General features: G+C 40.4%; 1 protein-coding gene across 10 annotated transcripts in view; it reads left to right on the top strand.

Moving 5' to 3' along the window:
• The window catches only part of MCF2L (MCF.2 cell line derived transforming sequence like), a 164,689-nt gene that overhangs the window by 44,291 nt on the left and 99,648 nt on the right, over positions 1-20,750 (top strand). The window contains exon 1 of one of the 10 annotated variants that reach the window (XM_064440113.1): positions 17,560-18,737. The exons of 8 other annotated variants lie outside the window; for them this stretch is intronic. In XM_064440113.1, the coding sequence (XP_064296183.1) occupies positions 18,617-18,737 (121 nt within the window). In that variant the 5' untranslated portion in view covers positions 17,560-18,616. Of the gene's footprint in view, positions 1-17,559; positions 18,738-20,750 lie in introns of those variants that run through there. One more of the 10 variants, XM_009514783.2, reaches the window with a different exon arrangement.

Here is a 20,750-nt window from a genome sequence, read left to right as displayed (position 1 = left end):
GCTGTGGGGTAGTCATATGGGGGCTATTTGTGTTCATTAGCCTCTGTGGAGCCTCACAAGCCTCACATACATGTCAAGAAGAGGAAGGGCCGCAGTTCTGCTTGGTTCCTGCTGGGTGTGCATTGCTGCCCTGTGCAGGGAGCTTGGGCCATGCTGGTGCTGCGCCAGGGGTTCGCAGAGCCTCGCCCCCTGCAGATCCTGCCCCACTGCCTGTCTGGGTCTGCGTGGGCCTCCCTGGCCGTCAGGGGCCCTTCGTCCCGTTGAGCTCCAGGTGCTCCACAGGCAGCTGCACTGGCTGCAATTTACTGGAGTTGTGAAGTACTCAGGAAGATGCTATTAAAAGTATCAGATTTAATTTTATAGCATCATTAATACTGGAGATCTGAGGCTTTGAAAATTACCATTGCATTCACAAAATACTTAGGGGAAAAAAAGCTTAGTTTGAACTATTTATGCCTTTAGAAAGGAATTTTTTGAGGGTCAAAGCTTGGTTTTTAAAGTGTGTTGCTAATAACACATTAGGCAATGAATTAGTAAGTTACTAAGCTATGAATAAATGAAACTGCGTTTGTTTTGAAGGCTGGTCATCCGCTCTGCTCTATTTTTGTTATTGGGTATGGCACTGCACAGCCTGCCAAGCCCTTTGCAGATGAGCTATACCACACTCGACAGCTCCCTGCCTCAAGTAACTTGTTATCTGCATTAGACACGGTGAAAAAGGAAACATCAGACAAGCGTGGTGGAATTGCTGAGGGAGGAACATTCCCATCAAGAAATAAGGTCAGGCACATCACTGCACAGTACCTTCAGTGGGTTTCAAGCCATTTTTGTAGTTGCACCTGCTCTTATTTGGAAGAATAAGGAGGGTGTGCCCCACAGTATCTCTTGGCAGGTCTGTTCCTCTGCTTGCAGAGGTGGAAGCCCTCCTGTGGTTCCTGCACAGCTCAGCGCCTGGATTTCCTTTCCTTGGGGTGGGGTGAGATGGGAGGGAGCAGGGCAAGGGAGGGCTTGGCGCTCCGGTGTCTCCTCCCGTGGTAGAGTCACGGCATGGCTAGGGTGGGAGCCTAGGGAAATGGCAATCACCCTCACGTTGTCTCATCCAGAGGTAGCCCGCGTGGTGTCTGTTTGATGATGGCTATGGGTAAACCTGGATATATCGGGCTGTTACCTGGTCTTGTCCTTTACCTCAGTTGCTTCTGTCAGTGAGCAACTGAAGTTATGTAATGAACAGTAAGATAGAAAATAGCATTTTTGCTCCAATGTTTTAGTTTTCGTCTTTGTAACATTAATGTTACTTGAGAAACTGATTGGAAATGGCATAAAATATCACATTTCACAATGCTTAATGGAGAACTGTGCTTTCATATGGTGTAAAGTCAACACTTGGTTAGCTTGTTAATCTCTGACAAACTTAGATGGTTAGTCAACAAAACTCCTGTTTCGTCAAACAAAAGTTTCCAGTGTGAAGCAATAGTTTGACTGCTAGTAATAAACCATGTTATTGTCACCTAATAAATTAAGCTAGTTTAAAAACAACAAAACCAAACCCCAACAACAACCATTTTTAATAGTTTTAAATTTTTGAAGCTTTTTAAAAACATTTGGTCCCAAACCACTTTACAAGTGCATCTTTTGCCCTATGTTTGCCCTCAGTATGTGAATTCAAACATTTTCCTTATTAGAGCTTTAGCCATTTAGCTTTATAATGAGAAGGCAGATTTTTGCTAAAGCTATCACTGAAAAGGAAGAAAGCAAATTTTTGTTTCAAACTGGAATTGCTTGTAATATTTTTATTACTAAAGGCAAAATTTCAACCAACTGCTGAGAAATGTTCATTGGAAAAAACTTTTTTTTTTGCCAAAAATAATTCCATGTAACAAAAATTTTTCTGTTTAAAAAATCTGCTGGAAATTTCTGATCAGCAGTATTCAGCAAAACGCTATCATTGAAGGAAATGAGACTTTAATATTCTTGTGACTACAAATATAATGTGTATTTTATTTCTAGATTCCATACTCAGAACCATGTCAGCCTGTGAAAAATTGAAGTATGTCTGAATAACCAAATTATTATCTAAAATTGTTCTTTCATTTCTAAAAACAGGTTAGAGACATTAGACTTTGCTGGAAAAATAAAAAAACTGTAATTTTTTCTGAAGGCAGCTGTCAAAGACAGCATAAGAAGTTATGGAAAGAACCTGATTTTCTGTTTTATAAAAATGTCATAGGATGCATGACTGAAAAGCAACACATGACATACTTGAGAAAGTAATGGAGCTGCCTGCATGCTGAAATAATTGCCCAACACTGTCCAATGCAAAAGTTGTTCATTTAGGAGGATTATCCTCTGTGAAGAATCAGCTCCATTTTGTCATTAGAGACTAACTACTATTGTTTTCAGCCAGTTGTAACGTAATTTGCACTTGCTTTATCTGGCTATCAATTGCCAAGAAGAATTAATCGCTTAAATTCAACTTTATACTTTCTTAAAAAAAAAAGTCGGAATTGCATATACCTTTTCATGAGTGCGAGTGTAATATCACCATGTATCTGATTATCAATATTGAAAAATTAAAAAATGACAGCTTCATTTGGCTTTATGCAATGAAATTTGGTCTTTTGGAAGTCTTGGCCTTAGGATCTGTTTGCATTAATTGTGAAATACCTCCCCAGCCTACATCTAGACAACATGACAGAGGTGTGGAAGGAGCTCTGTGCCAAAACACTGGTAAATACTCTGACTGGCTGCAATGTAGAGAATAGATGCTTCCATAAGCACATAGTTTCTCTTAACCTTGCTTCCATTTCATTGAGGAATTCAGATATCTAGAGAAAGAAAATTATTTTGTATGGCATTTTACTACAGGCAGGTATTTGCACAGGCCAATTTTAGTCTAGTAAGGATGATCTGAGCCACCTTCTACAGTAAGTGGAGAGCGAGGGTGTCCTCTGAATGCCCATCAGTGCAGAAGCCAACTGCTCTGAGCTGCTTCTGGAAGGGCCTGCGCTCTCTGTCCTGGATGCCATCCATGGATATTAATCACCCTTGGCTAAAGTTAAAATGCATTATTAAACCACATGCTATCTGGTAAAACTAGGTTGTTGAAGAAGGAGTTGGTCCTACTATTTTTCTCTCCCTTGCCTTTGGCTTCCCATGGTTTCTCTTGCACCAGGTGAGAGACAGGTACCTGGCAATTGTCTGAACCCTTGAACTGGTTCAGTTTGTTGATTCAACAGAAAACTGGGGACTTTTTTGTGGAAGGGAGAGAAGATCTGTGCTTACTGTGGAATCTGTAGGCTGCCCTGCCTCACCCTGTGGTCATCTGAGCTGGTACCAGGGCAGCAGTGGGAACAAATTGCTGTGGCACTGGAGGAACAGGGATGGGGTGGGAATGTCCCTTCACTAGTGCTCTGCAGTTAATCCAGAGGAGAAACTCCTGGTCTTTGCGACTGTCTCCCATAATTAGTGTTTCCTGGGTTACTGAGTCAAGAACAGTTGTATCTTCAGAAGTTTACTTGTCTTGGTTAACCTCAAATCTGAAATCGGTGTCTTGTGGTAGAGCATTATGGCTGTTGGGTTTTTTTCTGGCAAAGCTGCGAGATGCTTCTTGATCTATTTGTTACACTACTGTAGGTACTTGATGGATCCACATTAAGCCAAATTTTTGTAATGAGACTTTTGACTTCTTGATGCATGCCTCTGTCAGGGTTCAAGTTAATTAATTTTGAGCTCACCAATTATATTGGGGTTCATTTCAGTGGGAGTAGTATCTGGCTCTTACTCTTACATGTTGCATGAATTAGAAACATGACATTTCTGCTCGTTCTCTCCCCTGCCTGTAACTGAAGACTGCTGCACTTTAAGATGTGATATCTGTACAAGTTTGTTTTTACCCAGAATTTCATTTCACTGCTGCAAAAAGTAGCAATAGTTACATTTTATATGACACCACTTATCCAAACTCTTTTGCAAAATTTTTCACACCTCTTAAACAAATATGTGATGCTTCAAGCAATATTTTTCAGCAGGCTTTGAAGATTAAAACGATATAGTTAGATATTGCAGGGGAGTTCAGATTTCTAGTATGTATAAACCAATACTGGAATTTCTTCAAGTGCCAGATTTTAACTCGCAAGATGAGTAAATAGGATGCAGGTGCAATCAGTGATTGACTTAGACTCCATGTTTCCCTTTGCATCTTGACCTTACGCTATGTCTGAAGAAACCTGCAATAGGATGGTGATCTGGGAAGGCACAAGGCTGAAAGCTGAATGTACGGATTGTGTCTAAAGGTGTTACTTTTAGTTTGACATTTTGTTGTTACCTAAGTGAGCCAGTAAGTTTCTCTTCCTTTCTGGTTCCGTGAATATTATCAATTGCAATTTACAGCTTTGCCATAGCTGAATCCAAAACTAAATGGGAGAAAAGAATCTGAAAGGCATTATTGCTTAAACTAGAGACAAAGCATATGTTATATTAGTAATAACTTTTAAGTATCTGTAAGTGATCAGCTGCAACGATAAGAACTAGAAGTAATTTATTTAATTTATTTGGTTGAGACACCTTTTTGGAGTTTTTTCCAAGCCATCTGTTGAGAGCTACAAATGTTGTTCAGGTTTGCCATTTATCCTGTTCTGACCAAGGAAAGCCCAATTGCGTGTCAGCTGCATGTGGTTTTGCTAGTCTTGATATTAACATACTTGTTCTATGTTTCTTTTTTCCATTTAGAAGTCTATACTTACCATAAAAGTACCCTACAATGCTAAATTATTTATCTTAAATATTATCTGAGAACATTTTGTTGTTTACTGGTTATTAACTTTTATTATTTATTTATAATACTTTCAAAGTCATTGTGATAAATACGTATTTTGATATTTCCTACTTTGCATATGCAATCAGTTCCTGTTGTGTTGCAGTTTGATGAGAATACATTCAAGCTCTCAGGTTTCTTCTTTCAGTTGGAAAAGTGCCTTAAATCATGGATTTGAGGCATAAGATACACACTGAAAGCCAAACAAGGTATATCCAGGTTTGTCTGGCTGCCAAATGTTTTCTCCTTCAAGGTTTTGCATTTTTTGCTCTGTAGGCAAGTAATCATCATCTGTAAGATCATTTAAGAGTAGGTAACTCACCAAGGTGCTGTGTTTTACCACACTTGATTAAAATTTGTGTAATTTGTGTCCCTAAACAGTCAATACTCTTAATGTCAAAATAAGCTGTATTTAGGTTGTTTCTTATCATGGTGTCTTGCTTGTATATGTACACTGCTCTCTCTCCCCCGCTATCCCTTCTTCCCTGCTTGCATGGTAGGGAACATTTCTTCATCAATACAATATGAATGGAATGATCCCAAGTCTTGCTTGGCTGTTTTCTGTAATACACCACAGAAAAACAGCTACTCCTAGTGAAGTATCAATCAGCCAGCACCGGACAGCAAGTGTGCAGGAATTCAGGCAAAGCAGAAGAACTTGCCCTTGCATGGCAGAGCTGCTCTCTCCTCTCCTCATATAAGTCCTGCAAAGTTAACTCTTGTCTTGGCCTGTTGGTACTTCATTACTGCTGTCCTAAGCAGGTCCCTGCTCTGGTCTCCTGCCTGAGGTCCATCTGCTGCACCCAGCCTCACCCTGCACCTCCTCTCCCAATGCCTATATCTCCTCTGCCCTCGCTCTTCTTCAGTCCCTTCCCCAGCCTCCCCACTACCAGTCCCTTCCCTTCCACAGGCCTCCTCATAGTGTCTCCTCTCACTAGAAGATGACTCTCTTTGCCCAACGTTTTCCATCATCCAAGTCCAGCCTCCCTTCCCCTCATGCTGCAGCCCACTGACAGGCCTTCCCCAAGCTGCCAGGCTTGCCTCCACCTTGTGCTGGCAGCCACATTTATTCTGCTGGGCATCCTTCTGCCTCCTGTGCCTGGTGGTCTTTTGCTGGTGATTGGCGGCAGGGGCTTGAACCAGGGAAAAGAGTAAGCCCCCGGCCAGACTGTGTGTTTCTAGGGAGCGGTGGCAAGCCCCAGAGGTAGAGGTACCTTTACCCTTTCCTCTTGATGTCATTACACCAGAGGTTATGGGCTTAACATGTTATGGATAGAAAAATACCTTCTGTGTATGGTGGAGCTTGTGTAAGGTGCTCAGAGGGGTTCCTGCTGAACTTAAAATCAATGACAAGGCACAAGCGTTTGTCAAAACCAGAGGACAGGAGGATGCTAGTACAGTATGGTTAAGAAAAGTGACTATTTGTCAGGACATAGAGGAAGTGAATCTAAACTTCACTGCTTTAAAAGATTGCATCACCCGGTGCCTAACAATAAAGGCTACTTTCCGAGATCCTTTGTTAGAGGGGCGGGCCCCCTTCAGAAAAGAAAGGAGATCTTGTTCAGCCAGTCCTTTAATGACTATGTCTGTCTGTGTGCATTTGGGGAGAGGGGGGTCAGATAGCCAGATGAATTTTAACAGAAGGTCTTTGTGTAAAATATATGGACATTAAGAAGAAAATATCTTTTAAATCAGTTTTCAAGAAAAATGTGAAGTTACAGGGGGAAAAAAAGTGTAGCAGTATTTTGTTCTGTATGGCGGTTACTTGGCAGTAGCAATGAGTACTATGTAGTTTGTAGCAGGAAATGAGCCTGCATCTCAGAGGACGATACTTCAAACCTATTTCCATTTTTCAAACCTATTTCTGGTTAAATTTTATTTGAAAGAGGCTGCATGTGTAAGACAGTAAGTAGATTTAGAAAGGCTGAATTACGAGAAATTCTGTTCGCTGTACTTGTTTTCATCATATATAGACGTTATTTGGGGTTGTAAGGTATAAAAATTCAGCAATTTTATTATTATTTCTTAGTTCTTTATTTCTCAAGCACCAGAGTTAGAAGACATAATCCTTCATTTAAGCAAACTGGATAGAGTTGGTAATTGGAGACTTGAGGATTTAGAATCTGTTCATTGTGTTACAGCACTGTCCCCTCATTACAAATGAATACATAATTTATTCTTCTACTCTGTGATAACCTAATCAGCTGCCAGCGCTTGAAAGTTCTGCACACTTGTGATTTACTCAATTCCATCCTACTAAAACACTGAGCAGGGCTTTAATTGCCTTTCGTGAAGAATTCTGCCAATAGGGAAATGGAGCCTCATTCCTTCATTTGCAGCTGGAAACTGCTTACTCTCGTAGCTCTGAAGTTTGTACAGTCTTTAGACCTACTTTAAATATACTTGCTTTAGCTCATTTTAATGTCTAGAAAAATTAATGCAGACTTGAAGACAACTTTTCTCTGCTTTGACAAAGGAGCTTGGCTATCATGCTTATGCTTTCTATACTTTCTAACAACTGTTAAATATATAATGCTACACCATTTATCTGCCTGCATGCGTGTACAACTTGTAAATAATTTAATGTTTTACTTTACCACTTGGCCTTTTCACATAACTCTAAAATGAGGCAGATAAATTTCTGCTACATTATTAATTCAATGGAAAATTGAAACAACTGATATGAATTAAGAACGATTTTGGTTTTCTCTGTGGGAATCAAAGCAGTGAACGCAGCTGGATAACAGCAAGGGAGCTAAATGGGCGAGGTGATCATAGAATAACTTAGATTGGAAAGGACTTCTTTGGGGTCGTCTAGTCCAACCACCTGCTCTAAGCCCACCTACTTACTATGGACATGCTCAGCTGAGTTCCAGGATGGAGATGTTCCAGGAGTCTCCTGTGTCCTCAGGTATGTGGGCAGGGCACATGGGACCTGTTGCCCGGCTGGCTGGTGGAATTTTGTAGCAGCCTGCAGTGTTAAAAATTTTCCCAGTGGTTAAAAATCTTTCCAGCAAAGCACACGAGCACTCCACTGCCGTTGTGGCAGAGCTTATTTCTTGAGAAAAAAATTTCCTGCTCACTCTAAATGGAACTTTAATACATCAAAACACAGTGACTTTGTGAAGGCTTCTACTCTTACTACTTAAAATAAATTGGTTTTGTTAACTTTCATAGTAGCCAGTTGTTTCTTTTAGTTACTTACTGGTTTTTGTTTTGTTTTGCCATATCCATATATTATACGTTGTAGTAGTTTTCCCAGATAGGTTTTAAATGTTTGAGGATAGTTAAATGGTTGTATATAGGGAAATGTTATAAGATATTATAAGTATCCAAGACAGCAGCAAAGTCCAGGCATGTAGCTGCAAAGCAGAGTGCTCTGCCATTAGAGTCTGATGCAGAAAAGCTTGCATGGTATAATTCATGGTTTAATAAGGAGCTATGTAAACTATAGTTAAGCCTGTATTCTGCTGAGTTTCTGCACTCAGTAACAACCTTTTCCCTGATAGAGCTTTGGTTTGATTTGGATTTATTTGGATTCATGAGCAGCTGGGAAGTTCTAAAATGTTTGTTTAGTGTGCATCTTTAACATGTACTGCAGCATCTGTGCCTTTTGTGTTTCACTTTCCTACCTGCTTCTGAATCCAGGGATGTATCTGGAATCCCATATGTTCTTCTGATGGGGAAGGTCAATATGCATGGTGCTTTCCAGATGTGCTGCCTGTGTTTAAGGGTACAAAATAAAAAATATCTCATGCAGACCTATGCATTACTGATAGAGGCACTGGGTGCTGGTGGCCTCTACACATCACAAAACTGAGCAAAGATTGTGGCTGTGACCAAGTCTTTGATTTATGTTTGATTGCAAAACAAAAGGACCGCTTCCTGAGACAAGCCTGTCTTTGGGTTTGGAGTTCCACTGCTGATTGCTGAACACCCTGCTCTGCTAACTAGCTGTTGTCAGTCACACAGGTGAAACACCAGAGGTTATCTGAAGGGCAAAGCAGTTTTTATGTGGGGAGGGTGGGGTGTGTGCAGGGATGAAAACACACAGTTTAAATGCATAGAGACAGTATATATGGTGTGGCAGATGGAGTGGTGAGAGCAGGTTCAGGATTGTCACCTGGAAGAGATGCCAGCTTTCTGGAGCAGATCACCTTCCCTAAAGATCCCAACTGCTTCATCCCTGAGATGAAGTCAAGTCCCCAGAATCAGCCATTTAGTGTGAGCATTGTTGCTGCCTCTTTCTGAATAGTTGCACTTTCAGTGTCATCATCATCTTCCTCAGACAAACTGGGATTGATTGAGTCAGTTAAGGATGAAGACTGAAGCAATGTGGTAATGAAGTGTCGCGCTTTCCTGTGTAACATATTTCTTCTGTATGAGGACAAATAAAAACTGCTGGCACAGCACTATCTTTAACTGGTGAGTGAGAAGCATCATTTAGATTATCTGGAAAAACACGACCTATGAATTAAAATGTGACAAACAAGACCAAAATCTCAGAGGGAGGGAAGGGCTACTGACTGCGATTGACCTTTGGTTGTAAAGCTCTACAGCTGTGGGGATGTGCATTTTGTATCCTTTGTAGGCTTTGTTCACATGTGAGAATATGCAGGAAAACATATTTTCTCAGATATATTTTTTAAGGTAATGTTTTAGCTTTTCAATTCTTAGTAGCTTCCATACTAACAATGCTATTTCCTTCAGTGTTTTCATGCAGTGAGACTATGTCAAGAGGGGCCATGATTTCATCACTGCCTATTTCTACTTCATATATTTAATTTGCAAAATCTTCAGTATCTTTCAACATGTTTTGACGTAATAATTCATCTGCAGACTGCACTTGCCCGTTGTGGCTTTGTTGGAGCTCTAAGTGTATAGCCATAAATAGTAATCGGTAGTACTGATGTATTAAATCATGTGAAGATCTCTGCTGAAAAATCCAAAAGAGACAAGCACAGCTTGCAGTACTCATTTTGGGAAATGATCATTAACCAATATGCCCAACCTGGAAATCAATAGGTACTTGTAATTTCAGCAGCTTTCCACATACCGCATTTTGTGCCAGCGTTATTGACTTTGACCGGGAGCCACATAGTGTGTCCCTGTCCTGCTTGTCCTACCTGGAGCATATCTGTGTATAATTCACTGTGCAGCTGAACAAATGCAAATACCCACACCAGGGAAGGAAGAGGGGGAGGTTACTGGGAGCAGGAATCCTCCCTTTGGCAGCAGTACAGGGTCAGGTTGAACAGAGTGCCTGTGTGGTTGTGGCTGTGTTCAGTGTTGGTGCTTGCTGGTGAGATGCTATAGATGGAATGAGTGTCTCAGTCTTTCTAAGAATTACAGCATGTCATACAACATTTGTTTTATGTTTTCAGAAGGAAATTCTATGTTGATTCTTAGTTGTCAAAGAGCTTTTCATTTTTAAACTTAAATGCAGGTTCGTCCTAGTCCTTTGCAATTTCAGATGGCGTAAAGACCCTTGGTCTCTCTCTCACTGTGTATTTCAATATATTTGTTTGAATGTCTTTAAGTATGACTGTGTAATTAAAATATGCCTATTAGAACTGACTGGCTGATAAGCAGAATGAGGCAAACTAACTCTGAACAGACTAAACTTTGACTGTCTAGTAAACTGGTGAACGTCCCACCAGTAACACACTTCATCCCAGTTCAGCTAGATGTGTTGATCTGTACACAGGGAAATCCCATTTTGCTGGAGGCCTACATGAGTGATCATTGAAATCAGCAGTTCATTAATTCTTTATACAAACCTTATTCTTTCTCCAAATATTTAAAATTATTTATTGCTCTTGCACGACTATGGCCATTTCAGAAAGTTGCAACAGCAAACCTACTGTGCTGTATCCTAACAGTGGCCTGAGAAAAATTGTATTAGGTTCTTACAGCCTAGGGACTTTCCTGGCACTTCTAAAAGGTCCATAAAAGGTATTACTTATAGCTGCATACCAACATTGTGAAGTATTAATAGCACTGTTTCTTTTGTGCTGAGTGGATTACAGCCATATAAATTCATAATTGGTGTAATAGTGCGTGCAGAAGAATTTCAAAGCAGCTACTCAACTGAAAACTCTTCTTCTTTATTAATACCCCATTTGTGGAGAGACTGAAGAGGGAGGATTGTGAAATGTGAAAAAGAATTAAAGTCCAACAGGGAAGAGGTGAGAGCCGAGCACAGGATACCTTTGGTCCAAAGCACATGGCAACAGAGAATGTTTTTCAGAGGAAGGAAATTACAATAGCAGAGACCAAAGCCTCAAAGGCTTCTGTCCTGTGGTGGCACAGCAAGACGTCATCTATTTATGTAGGTACACAGCAGTCATTTCTCATTGTACACATTAGATTATTGAGAATCACAGAATCATAGAATCGTTAAGGTTGGAAAAGACCCTTAAGATCATCGAGTCCAACCACTAACCTATTGCTGCCAAGTCCACCACTAAACCATATCCTCAAGTACCACGTCTACCCTTCTTTTGAATATCTCAAGGGATGGAGACTCAACCACTTCCCTGGGCAGCCTGTTCCAATGCCTGACAACCCTTTCGGTGAAGAAGTTTTTTCTAATGAGAACACCATAAGCTTTAGCCAGGGCCCACCACTGCTGGGAGCTGTCGAGATGCATAGATCCAGCGGCAGTCTATACCATATTCCACACTTTGTAATTGTCAAAGGTATCGTCTTCAGGAAAAGACCTTCTGAAAATCGCCCATCTAACCATAGATTTTGCAGTATCCTGAACCTCAGAAAAATCAGCCTTTCTGATCAATTGAGAAATATGTTCCTAAGTGGTGTAAGAGGTCACTCTGTCTCCTTTAGAGAGATGAAACAAGTGCAGGTTTCATTAGTGAGCTGATCACTAATTTCATGTGGCAGACCAGGCTGGGGAGAGCAGCAGTATCTAGCCAGGTGTAAATATATACAAATCTCTTTTCCCTCTCTGGCTGCTTCTGCCAGGAATCAGCCCAGTAGGAATGTACTGTGTACCTGCTGTAGTTGTTAAAAGATACAACATTTGAACTACAACTCTCTTTTGAGCATAATTAAAGTGTTCCTAAATTCCAGCAAAAGTTCTTTCAACATGAGATTTTGGCTTTCTCGTCCCCAGCTGATTCTGCACAGAGCTGTTTGCTGGAAGGCCAGTCAATGTTGTTGACTGCATGTGTTATTCATTTATATATGTTCGTATGTGTTTATATAGATATGTATATACACACAGAATCCCAGGTTGGAAGGGACCTCAGGGATCATCTAGTCCAACCTTTCTAGGAAGAGCAGAGTCTAGACAAGATGGCCCAGCACCCTGTCCAGATGACTCTTGAAAGTGTCCCACATGGCCGAGTCAGCCACTTCCCTGGGAGATTATTCCAATGGTGACTGTCCTCACTGTGAAAAATTTCCCTCTCGTGTCCAATCGGAATCTCCCCAAGAGCAACTTGTGTCCGTTCCCCCTTGTCCTCTCCATGGGACTCCTTGTAAAATGGGAGTCTCCATCTTCTTTGTAGCTACATATATATACACAGATGCAGATGATTTTTGACCAGAGCTTCCACTAGCATAGCTTAATGTATAAAGGCAACTACTTACCCTCAGCCCCTTAGTCTGATTATTATTATTGATTATAGATGTAGCTGGCGCATGATGGGAATGACCACTGTGTCCCAGGGTGTATGGGTTGGGAATAGCCAATATGCCTGAAACTATCTTTGCAGGACATTGCCAACAAAGCTATGTTTGATAGACCACTTTAAGGCACTTCTTTCCTCTGCCATTGTTTTATCTAGTTTATGTCAGCAACTTCCCCTTGCCGTGACTCTGTGGCGTGCACGGACTGCCGTGCAGTGACATCAAAGGTCTCCCATCCCTTTCTTCTCCTTTTGCCACAAAAATCCCCTCTCTGCAGGCCTACTGCCTGCTGTGGTCTTCTCCTTCCCTTGTGTTGTGCTCACAGCAGCAGCAGTTGGGTGCTGAACACAGAGCTGAGCCAGTGTGGTTGGGTGAAAGCGTAGGCCTGTATCAAGCATAGGACTGAAATAACTCCCAGGAGCTTCCTAATCTGAACACATCCTGTTCTTCACATGCCTTCACTTCTGACCAAAAATGCGGGCCCCATACATCTGACAAATTTGCTCAATCCTGTATTTGTCCTGTGACCTGTAATTGTAATTTCCCAAGTCATTTCACCTAATAGAATTAAAGTAAATGAACTGGTGGTGGCAGTTGCTTAATTAACTCTGGTATCACGGTAGCCTTTACCTGCAGCTTTGGATTGGCACCAGGTGCTAGTCAGGCTTTTCCCATGTTCTGCCCTGCTGGTCTTCACCAGCATAAGTGCAGTTCCCTTGCTCTTTCCCAGAACATCTCTGAAGTTATGAAATTGATTGTTAGTTGCCTTCAAAAGTTAGAAGACTTACATTAAAGGGCAAACTAGAAGAGCTTGTTAGGTGTTAAACCGCAGTTTGCTTGGCTGGTCATAAATAGCCATTCTCTTCTAGTTACATCTGAGCAACTGTGATTTTCTGGGTATTTTCTGTTGCTAATGGTAGAGCAACTTGTTCTTTTGGAATTTATTGCTAACCCTCAGGAAATTCAGACATGTAATATATGAGCACTTAGGGGGACAGATGTTAGGCTTTACAAGTTTTTTATCTTGATAATTAAATATTAACACTTCCAGAATATTGAAACCTGAACTTTATATCTTGGAATTTTTTTTTTGCTTCTTACTCTCCATTTAAATCATGAAACACCTGTATGGATTTTAGGATTTATTTAATTTTTTGGGGGGAGAGAGATTGCTTTAAAAAAAGACTGGCAGCTGCAGAAAGACTGCACTGGCAGTACAAGTATAAATAGAATGCAAGCTGTCCATTTATCTCAGTCCTGATCTACTTATATTCATCTGATTATTACAGTCATGGTTTGTCTTAGAGCAGATACATCCAGTTAGGATTAAGCTTGGACAACTAACCTAATTCACCCTTGTAACTTAATTCAGGGTTCTGTGTAGATTTCTTTTAAAACCTAATAATTCTTTTAACTCCTAATCTTTAATAAATTAATATAAGAATATTGGAATGTTTATCACTGTCTATGTTTTGGGGAGATACTGAGTTTGTTTGTAGTAGCTTTAATGTTTGCCAGAATGTATTTCCATTCATATCTTTTCTGAGTTTTCTCCTCATTCCAGCATCTTCTTACATGTCATGGTATTTTATTAAATGTAGTTTCAGTTCACAGATTCTCTAGATTACATTACGGGAGCCCTTCTTAAGCTTTTGTTAGAGAGAATGTTCTGACAGAGTAGCCTGAAAGTGAAGTATGAGCACACCTATCCAATTTTAATAAGCATAAAAATAATATAGTCAAAAGACGTAGCTAAACTTAATATTCATCTCATCCACACTAAAAAGGGAAGATTCATTCTTTTCTTGTATTTCAAGAATCCTAGAATATTAATGGAATAATGATTTATTTCTTGGGTTTTCAGACAGGTTTCCTCTCAGTAATTTCCCTCTACAAGACCCCTGTGGAATCTGTGGATGTGAAAATATCAAGTACTGTGGCTTTAGCATCTCAGCTACCCTTTCTTTTTCATTTAAAACCAGCCCCTAGCTGATTCTACTCTTTTTGCCTAGGGACTAGCCTCTGGCATGGGTAAATTTTTGTCAACTTGTTTTTAATTTTAAAAATCAACACAAGCATAATACTTACCATAATTCAACATTTATGTATGGTTATAAGAAAGCTCAGGACCAAGCATAACAACAATCAGTGCTACCTTGTTGTGGTACATGGGTGTTCAACTCTATAAAAAAGATTCCATTTCAGATTAGAAGTAGCATGTATGTTACATTTTTAATGTGTGCAAAATGATCGTATTGTTCAATAATGTAGCATGAGTCCAATTTAGCTTTCTGTCTGTACTGCTGTTCTCAGCAAAATAAATGTGTGCAGAGATAATTGATGAAGCATGCTTTAAACAGAATATAAACACCGCTTCACTTTTCTTCCCCTTCATTTCATTTCCACTGTTACTGCGAATGTGCTGATGCTGAAAGATACACATGGCACTTGCACCTTTTTGAAAAGACGAGATTTAGCTTGTGTGTACCCTTACATTTGTTTTTTTTAGAAACTGTTCCAAGAAACAGTAATTTCTGAGCTCTGCATATATGTGCGTGTTAGATGCAGTTCCCAACATAATTTTAATAGTCTTTTATACTCTTCATGCAAGATCTCTCTTGTGATCAGTCCTCTGGGTTTTTATTGGGGATGTGAGGGCACTTCTGATACTGAAGTTTCTCTGCAGAAATCTCCCTGCAGGGACTCCAGGGGAAAAGACAGGAGAAGTGGTGAATACAGGTCTCACAGGTGGGATCCTGAAGTGCCAGGCATGAGAGTTACCATGTTTTCTTGTCCATGAGATGCGCTTTTTTTCCCGGAAAAACAAGATCCACAGTTAAAGAGAAACGGCAACACCAGTGGCAGTGACGTACCAGCAGATAGGAAGATCAACTTGTTTTGAGGAGTGGAAGAAACACAGGAGAAACACTAGAGCAGCATTTCTGCTACCAGAGCCTCCTGCACTGTACAGTTAGGAGGGATGTATGGTCCTGTAATGTGAACGTTTCAGTGCTGCCTTGAATGTGAGGATGTAAGGAAGGGCCTGTAAATGCTTGTTAGGGCTTGGAGGAAAAATCACAGTAGGGCGTTGGAGATGTCCTGTAAAGATAAGGCTCCTATACGGACAAAAAGATGAAAGGAATGATGAGAATATCCAGTAGTGATGTAAGTTTAAGATTCCCAAGAAAACTTGAAGTTATTGTACTAACATATTGTGAGATTCCCTGGACTGAAGAGAAGAATCAGAGAGAGTATACGGATGTAAGTCAGTGTGGCTGCTTCTGTTGTCAATGTGCAACACAACACCTGCGGTCGGAAGCAGACCTGGAAAAGAAGAGTGAGAAAAATAAGCCTGTTTTATTGCTGTGATTTTGTTGGTTCCATCGGGCTGTTTGTAGTCATTTAAAGATAGTTGTGGAAGTGTTACCCATTGAATGTTACTGTTTATGTGATGTGAAATAAGAACAGTCTAGTTGGTTTTGCCTACTAACACTCAAAGAATATTACTGTCTTCAGACTGCTGTGTAGTCTGCTGATGCAGTACAGAGCAGAGAAGAAATCCTTTTAATAGGAGCTTTTGTCATAGTAATGCCAATGGCAAGGGAAAATATTCAGATTATTTTCCTGGAGATAGAGGCTGCTGCTGTTTGGAAAACACTGCATTACACCATCTGTTTCCTTCTGATTGTGCACCACCATAGCCATTGTTGTGATTAATTTCTTTGCTTCTAGGCACAAATTTGAGTGCTTGAAAGAAGATTAAAAGCTTGTTTTGCAGATGGAGATGCAGCTAATGGCTAGCTTTCAGTAGGATTGTGTGTACTTAACAACTTTACAGCTCAAGTCATCAATCTTCTGCATGCATTTGATGCATGAAGAAAGCAAGGAGGATGTCCTTTTGCTTCATTGTAATAATCCTCTGCAGAAATTGTTGATGAGGTTTCCACCGTGTGCCACTAGTGTCACCGCACTCTCAAAACACCACTGGGACAAAGAGTCACTTTTCTAGCTGATGGCTTGCTTGGCTGCTGGCAGAAGATGTGTAGTTTCATCGGCGTCCCACTCGATTGTTGGATCAGGTCCTTCGGTCATGGGGCTGGTGTGTTCCAAAAGCCCCCAACAAGCAACTGCCTGCCAGTCAGGAGGAAAGCCCTGGTGGTTGGCAATCTGCCGCAGGCGTCTCCTGGCCACGTATGGTGCCTCCACTTGGAAGCTCAGCAGCAAGGAGCAGGTCGCAGTGTTGCCTCTGCGGTTGCTGTTTTTCCCCTGTATCTGACCAGAACCACTGCTTTGTGCCCTCCAGTGACAAGCAGAACAAGAAAATGTGGGATTTTGTCTAATATGGATGCTGTGCCTTATTTTTGTTCCTCTTTTGTTTGAATCCTGTGGTGTGTAGCATGGTGTTTTTCCACCACTAAGCTGTTTCCCATCCTTCCTTCCTCCCTCAAGTTTGGTAGGCCTTTGATCCAGGATGAGTAGCACAGCTGCAGTATGCAGTGGTCCATCTGCATAGTATAAAGAATTTGGAAAACAAGGGATATTTGCATGAAATGCATCAGTTTGTGTGTATTGTGATACCTTTCTTGATTATCATATTTCAAGATTGCTACATTTGCCTGTGATTTCTTATTGAAAGTCAAACATTTTCCAGCTAAAACTGTAATGATTCCCCTCTGTTAGCAAGGTATACTCAAGCTAGTATTTTGTAATAAGTCAGTTGATATTTACTTCGGTGTGACTTAGCTAAAGGTTAGATGTTTTAATTTGCTTTCAGAGTTACAATAGTTGGCACACCATATTTCAAAACATTTAATTCTTCGGTCTGATGTGCCCAATGGTATATATTGGGGTTGGGGTGGTTCTGTGGCCATACAGGACATAGTTAAACAGAATTCAGAGGGAAATGTTGACTGCCAAGTAAAGCAGCATTATCAATTTCCTCTCTCCTGCATTGAAAGAGACAGGGGGAACAGACAGTGTAGGGTTTCCTGGTGTGTTTTAGGAAAGGCTGGGATTCATTTCCCCTCCCTTCCTTCCTATTAGTTGTTTGTTAACTCCCAGGAAGATTCAGGTTTTTCTTGTGAGACCTCTCTGCTTGCATATTCTGGAAACGGACTCTGCCTTTGAGGGACTCAGTCCTCACTTCTGTGCAAATTCATGGGGAGGAAGAGGAGATGGATTGATGGTGAGAGTCTGACTTAGGGAAACAAACGGAAGAGGAGTTTCTAACTGACAGCATTGTAGTGACAACAGTATTTTCCTTTAATTTCCTGGCCCCTGAGGAACACAGGGTGCTTCAGAGACAGAAGTAGGAAATGCAGCAAGTATCAGCGTGAGATATCTGCCCTCAGAGTGCCAAGCTGTGAGCTTAGGAGCAAGACTGTGAAGTTGTAAGAAAGACCTTCACCTTGCCCTTCTTCAGGAGAAACCTCAGATATCTCTTTGTAACAACTGAACATCCCTCACGTTCAGAAGGATGTGAAAACGGAGGCGATAGTACCAGCTACTTGGGATGAGCAGTGGCTTTGGATCACCCTGCACGGCTGGAGTGCACTAACAAACTGGATGTTTTGTGGGGACTTTATTCATCGGAAACAGAACAGGGCTGTTAGTTTGGCTACAGTTACTTTGGATGAAACACTGAGAAGCAGACCATTTTACACTTTTTTTTTTTGAAGATTTCATCTGCTAGTCTGACCTGCTTACGTGGGAAGCTGTGCCTCCTTTATTTGTACTAGTCACACTGAAAGCAGACTGAAAGCTGTGGCAAGATGCCCTGTCTGCTAGGTACAGCATGCTAGGAACTGAGAAGGTCTCACAGCTTCGTGCAGAAACTATCTTGGCATTTTCAGTCTATTAAGTACAACTGAGTTTTCTTCTTTCTTTGTAATAAAGCCAAGTATTGCTTTCTGAGGAAAAGCACATACAGTACAAATAACCAAATTGCACCCACTTCCAGCTCTTTAAATCTGCTTCCTTTTTTTATCTTTTTTGGTAGCATTTAAATTTGACAAAGAAATGTTATGTTCCATTGACATTTAAAAACAAAATCAGAGTGTCTGTAAGTGCATTAGAAGAGTGTAATTCTGAAGAGCTGATATTTTATTTCCTTTGGTGAATAATTTGGTGAAGACACAGGAATATACATCCATGTCTCAACGCCGCTTCTTAAGGGAAGGACATGAAAGTCATTTTAGGATCCTACCAAGATTCATCCAAATCCTGCATGGCAGACGGCACTCACGGAGTAACCCACGCCAAATATGCTCTGGTGAGGTGAATGTATAGGTGATCCTATAATGTAATTTATATCTACATAGAATGTTTGCCCTTAAATTGGAACAGCATATGAGGTGAATATGAGCAGTAAGTAGCCTAGTATTGGCATTACTGATATTCTCAACTCTGATGATTCTTGGAGGAACTAGTATTTTTTCCTCAAAGCTTACTCATGTAGGGATCTAGCAACTGTTATAGTTTAAAAAAATATATCTTTATCCATATTAGATATTATTAATAGATAATGATTACTCTCTGTCACCAGTATTACCGGAAAAAAAACATTGCATCTTGTTTTCCCTTGCAGTTCCAGGTATATGTTAGTATCTAACAGACACAGATTTGAGTGCTTTATACCAGCCCCCCTTCGATACTCTAGAACTTCACTGAGTGCTCAGCACTTAAAAAGACATAACTAATTACAACAAAAAAATAGTTTTAACTGTAATAAAAAAAACCAGGAAGCCTCTGATCTTTAAGTGTAATGTACTGAATTTAGGACTTGCCACCATTTATTAAATCTCAAAGTATGTTTCATACAGTATGTGATATAATAAAATGTTACTGTGACTGATAATTATATAACCTTTGTATTTAGTAAAGCAACGTTTTGTGGGGGAAATAGGTTAACCCTGACTGGCTGAGATAAGCTGAAGCAGATTTTTCAATAATTAATTAATCCTTTCTTGGTTTCACAGGCACAGTGACCTATTATCATTAAAAGAGGACGCTTTTTTTGTTTCTTTTTAAATTAATTTGGAGCATATGAAATGAAAATCAACATAAGCTAAGCTACCTTTATAGGAAAATATAAAACTTTCAAGGTTTAATGTTGACACTTATTTAAAAAAAAAACCAGGAAGAGAAAAATGCCTCTGTAGTGGTTCCTTTTGGTCACGCCTTTTTAAAATGTGCTCACTGAGTCTTTTGTCATCTGCTTTGTTTGGAAAGAAAATTGTAATGGTTTTTTTTTTAACTTCTTTTTTTGTAACTTCTGAAATGTAAAGATTTAGCTTTTCCTGATTTATCAGTTCTGGGCATTCATGAGGCCAAGGTTTGTTACCTTTAGGAGTGCTAACTAATAAATTACCAGGATTTAACGATTAATTCCATTCAGCTCAGACTAGAAACAGTTTTTATGTTAATTGCTGCTAATCACAGTAAAGTCAGGAAACATTTAGTTGTATTTTAAGCACATGGGTTGAAATCTTAGAAAGCAACGCAAAACAAGGCCTCTTCAAATTTCACTCTTACCTTTCTTTAGGATTCAACCATCACTTGGTAATCACACTGCTGTCAAGTTCAAAATGTAGCCGTAAAAGTTACCACTTGCACCAATTATTTTATAACATTTATGTACTTCTGAGTTGCGGGCACCTGCTGGCCATTCATAGAACCATAGAATCATAGAATGGTTTGGGTTGGCAGGGACCTGTAGAGGTCGCCTAGTCCAACCCCCTTGCAGTGAGCAGGGACACCTTCAGCTAGACCAGGTTGCTCTGGGCCCCGTCCAGCCTGGCCTTGAATGTTTGCAGGGATGGGGCATTTACCGCCTCTCTGGGCAACCTGTGCCAGTGTTTCACCACCCTCATTGTAAAACTTTTCTTCCTTATATCCCATCTAAATCTACCCTCCTTTAGTTTAAAGCCATTACCCCTTGTCCTGTCCTATAGTCCCCCTTTAAGTACTGAAAGGCCGCAATAAGGTCTCTCCGCAGCCTTCTCTTCTCCAGGCTGAACTCTCTCAGCCTGTCCTTGTAGGAGAGGTGCTCCAGCCCTCGGATAATTTTTTAGTGAATGGATTGGAGCTAATTCCAAGTATAGGAAAAGCCTTGACTGCATAGGAGAAAAACACGAATTTAACATAGTGAACATATTCTGACGTAGATAGTTTTTTCACTTTAGCCTAAATTCCTTCAGACTCAGATCCTTAATATAAATCTTGTAGTGCTATACAGTCATCCCTTTCTTACAGGTTCCTTTCACTATTTATAGGTGTGTATAGC

This window comes from Phalacrocorax carbo, chromosome 1 (assembly GCF_963921805.1).
Source record: "Phalacrocorax carbo chromosome 1, bPhaCar2.1, whole genome shotgun sequence".
Lineage (NCBI taxonomy): Eukaryota > Metazoa > Chordata > Aves > Suliformes > Phalacrocoracidae > Phalacrocorax > Phalacrocorax carbo.
The sequence above is the reverse complement of the archived record's forward strand: the minus strand, read 5'-3'. Positions and strand labels throughout refer to the sequence as shown.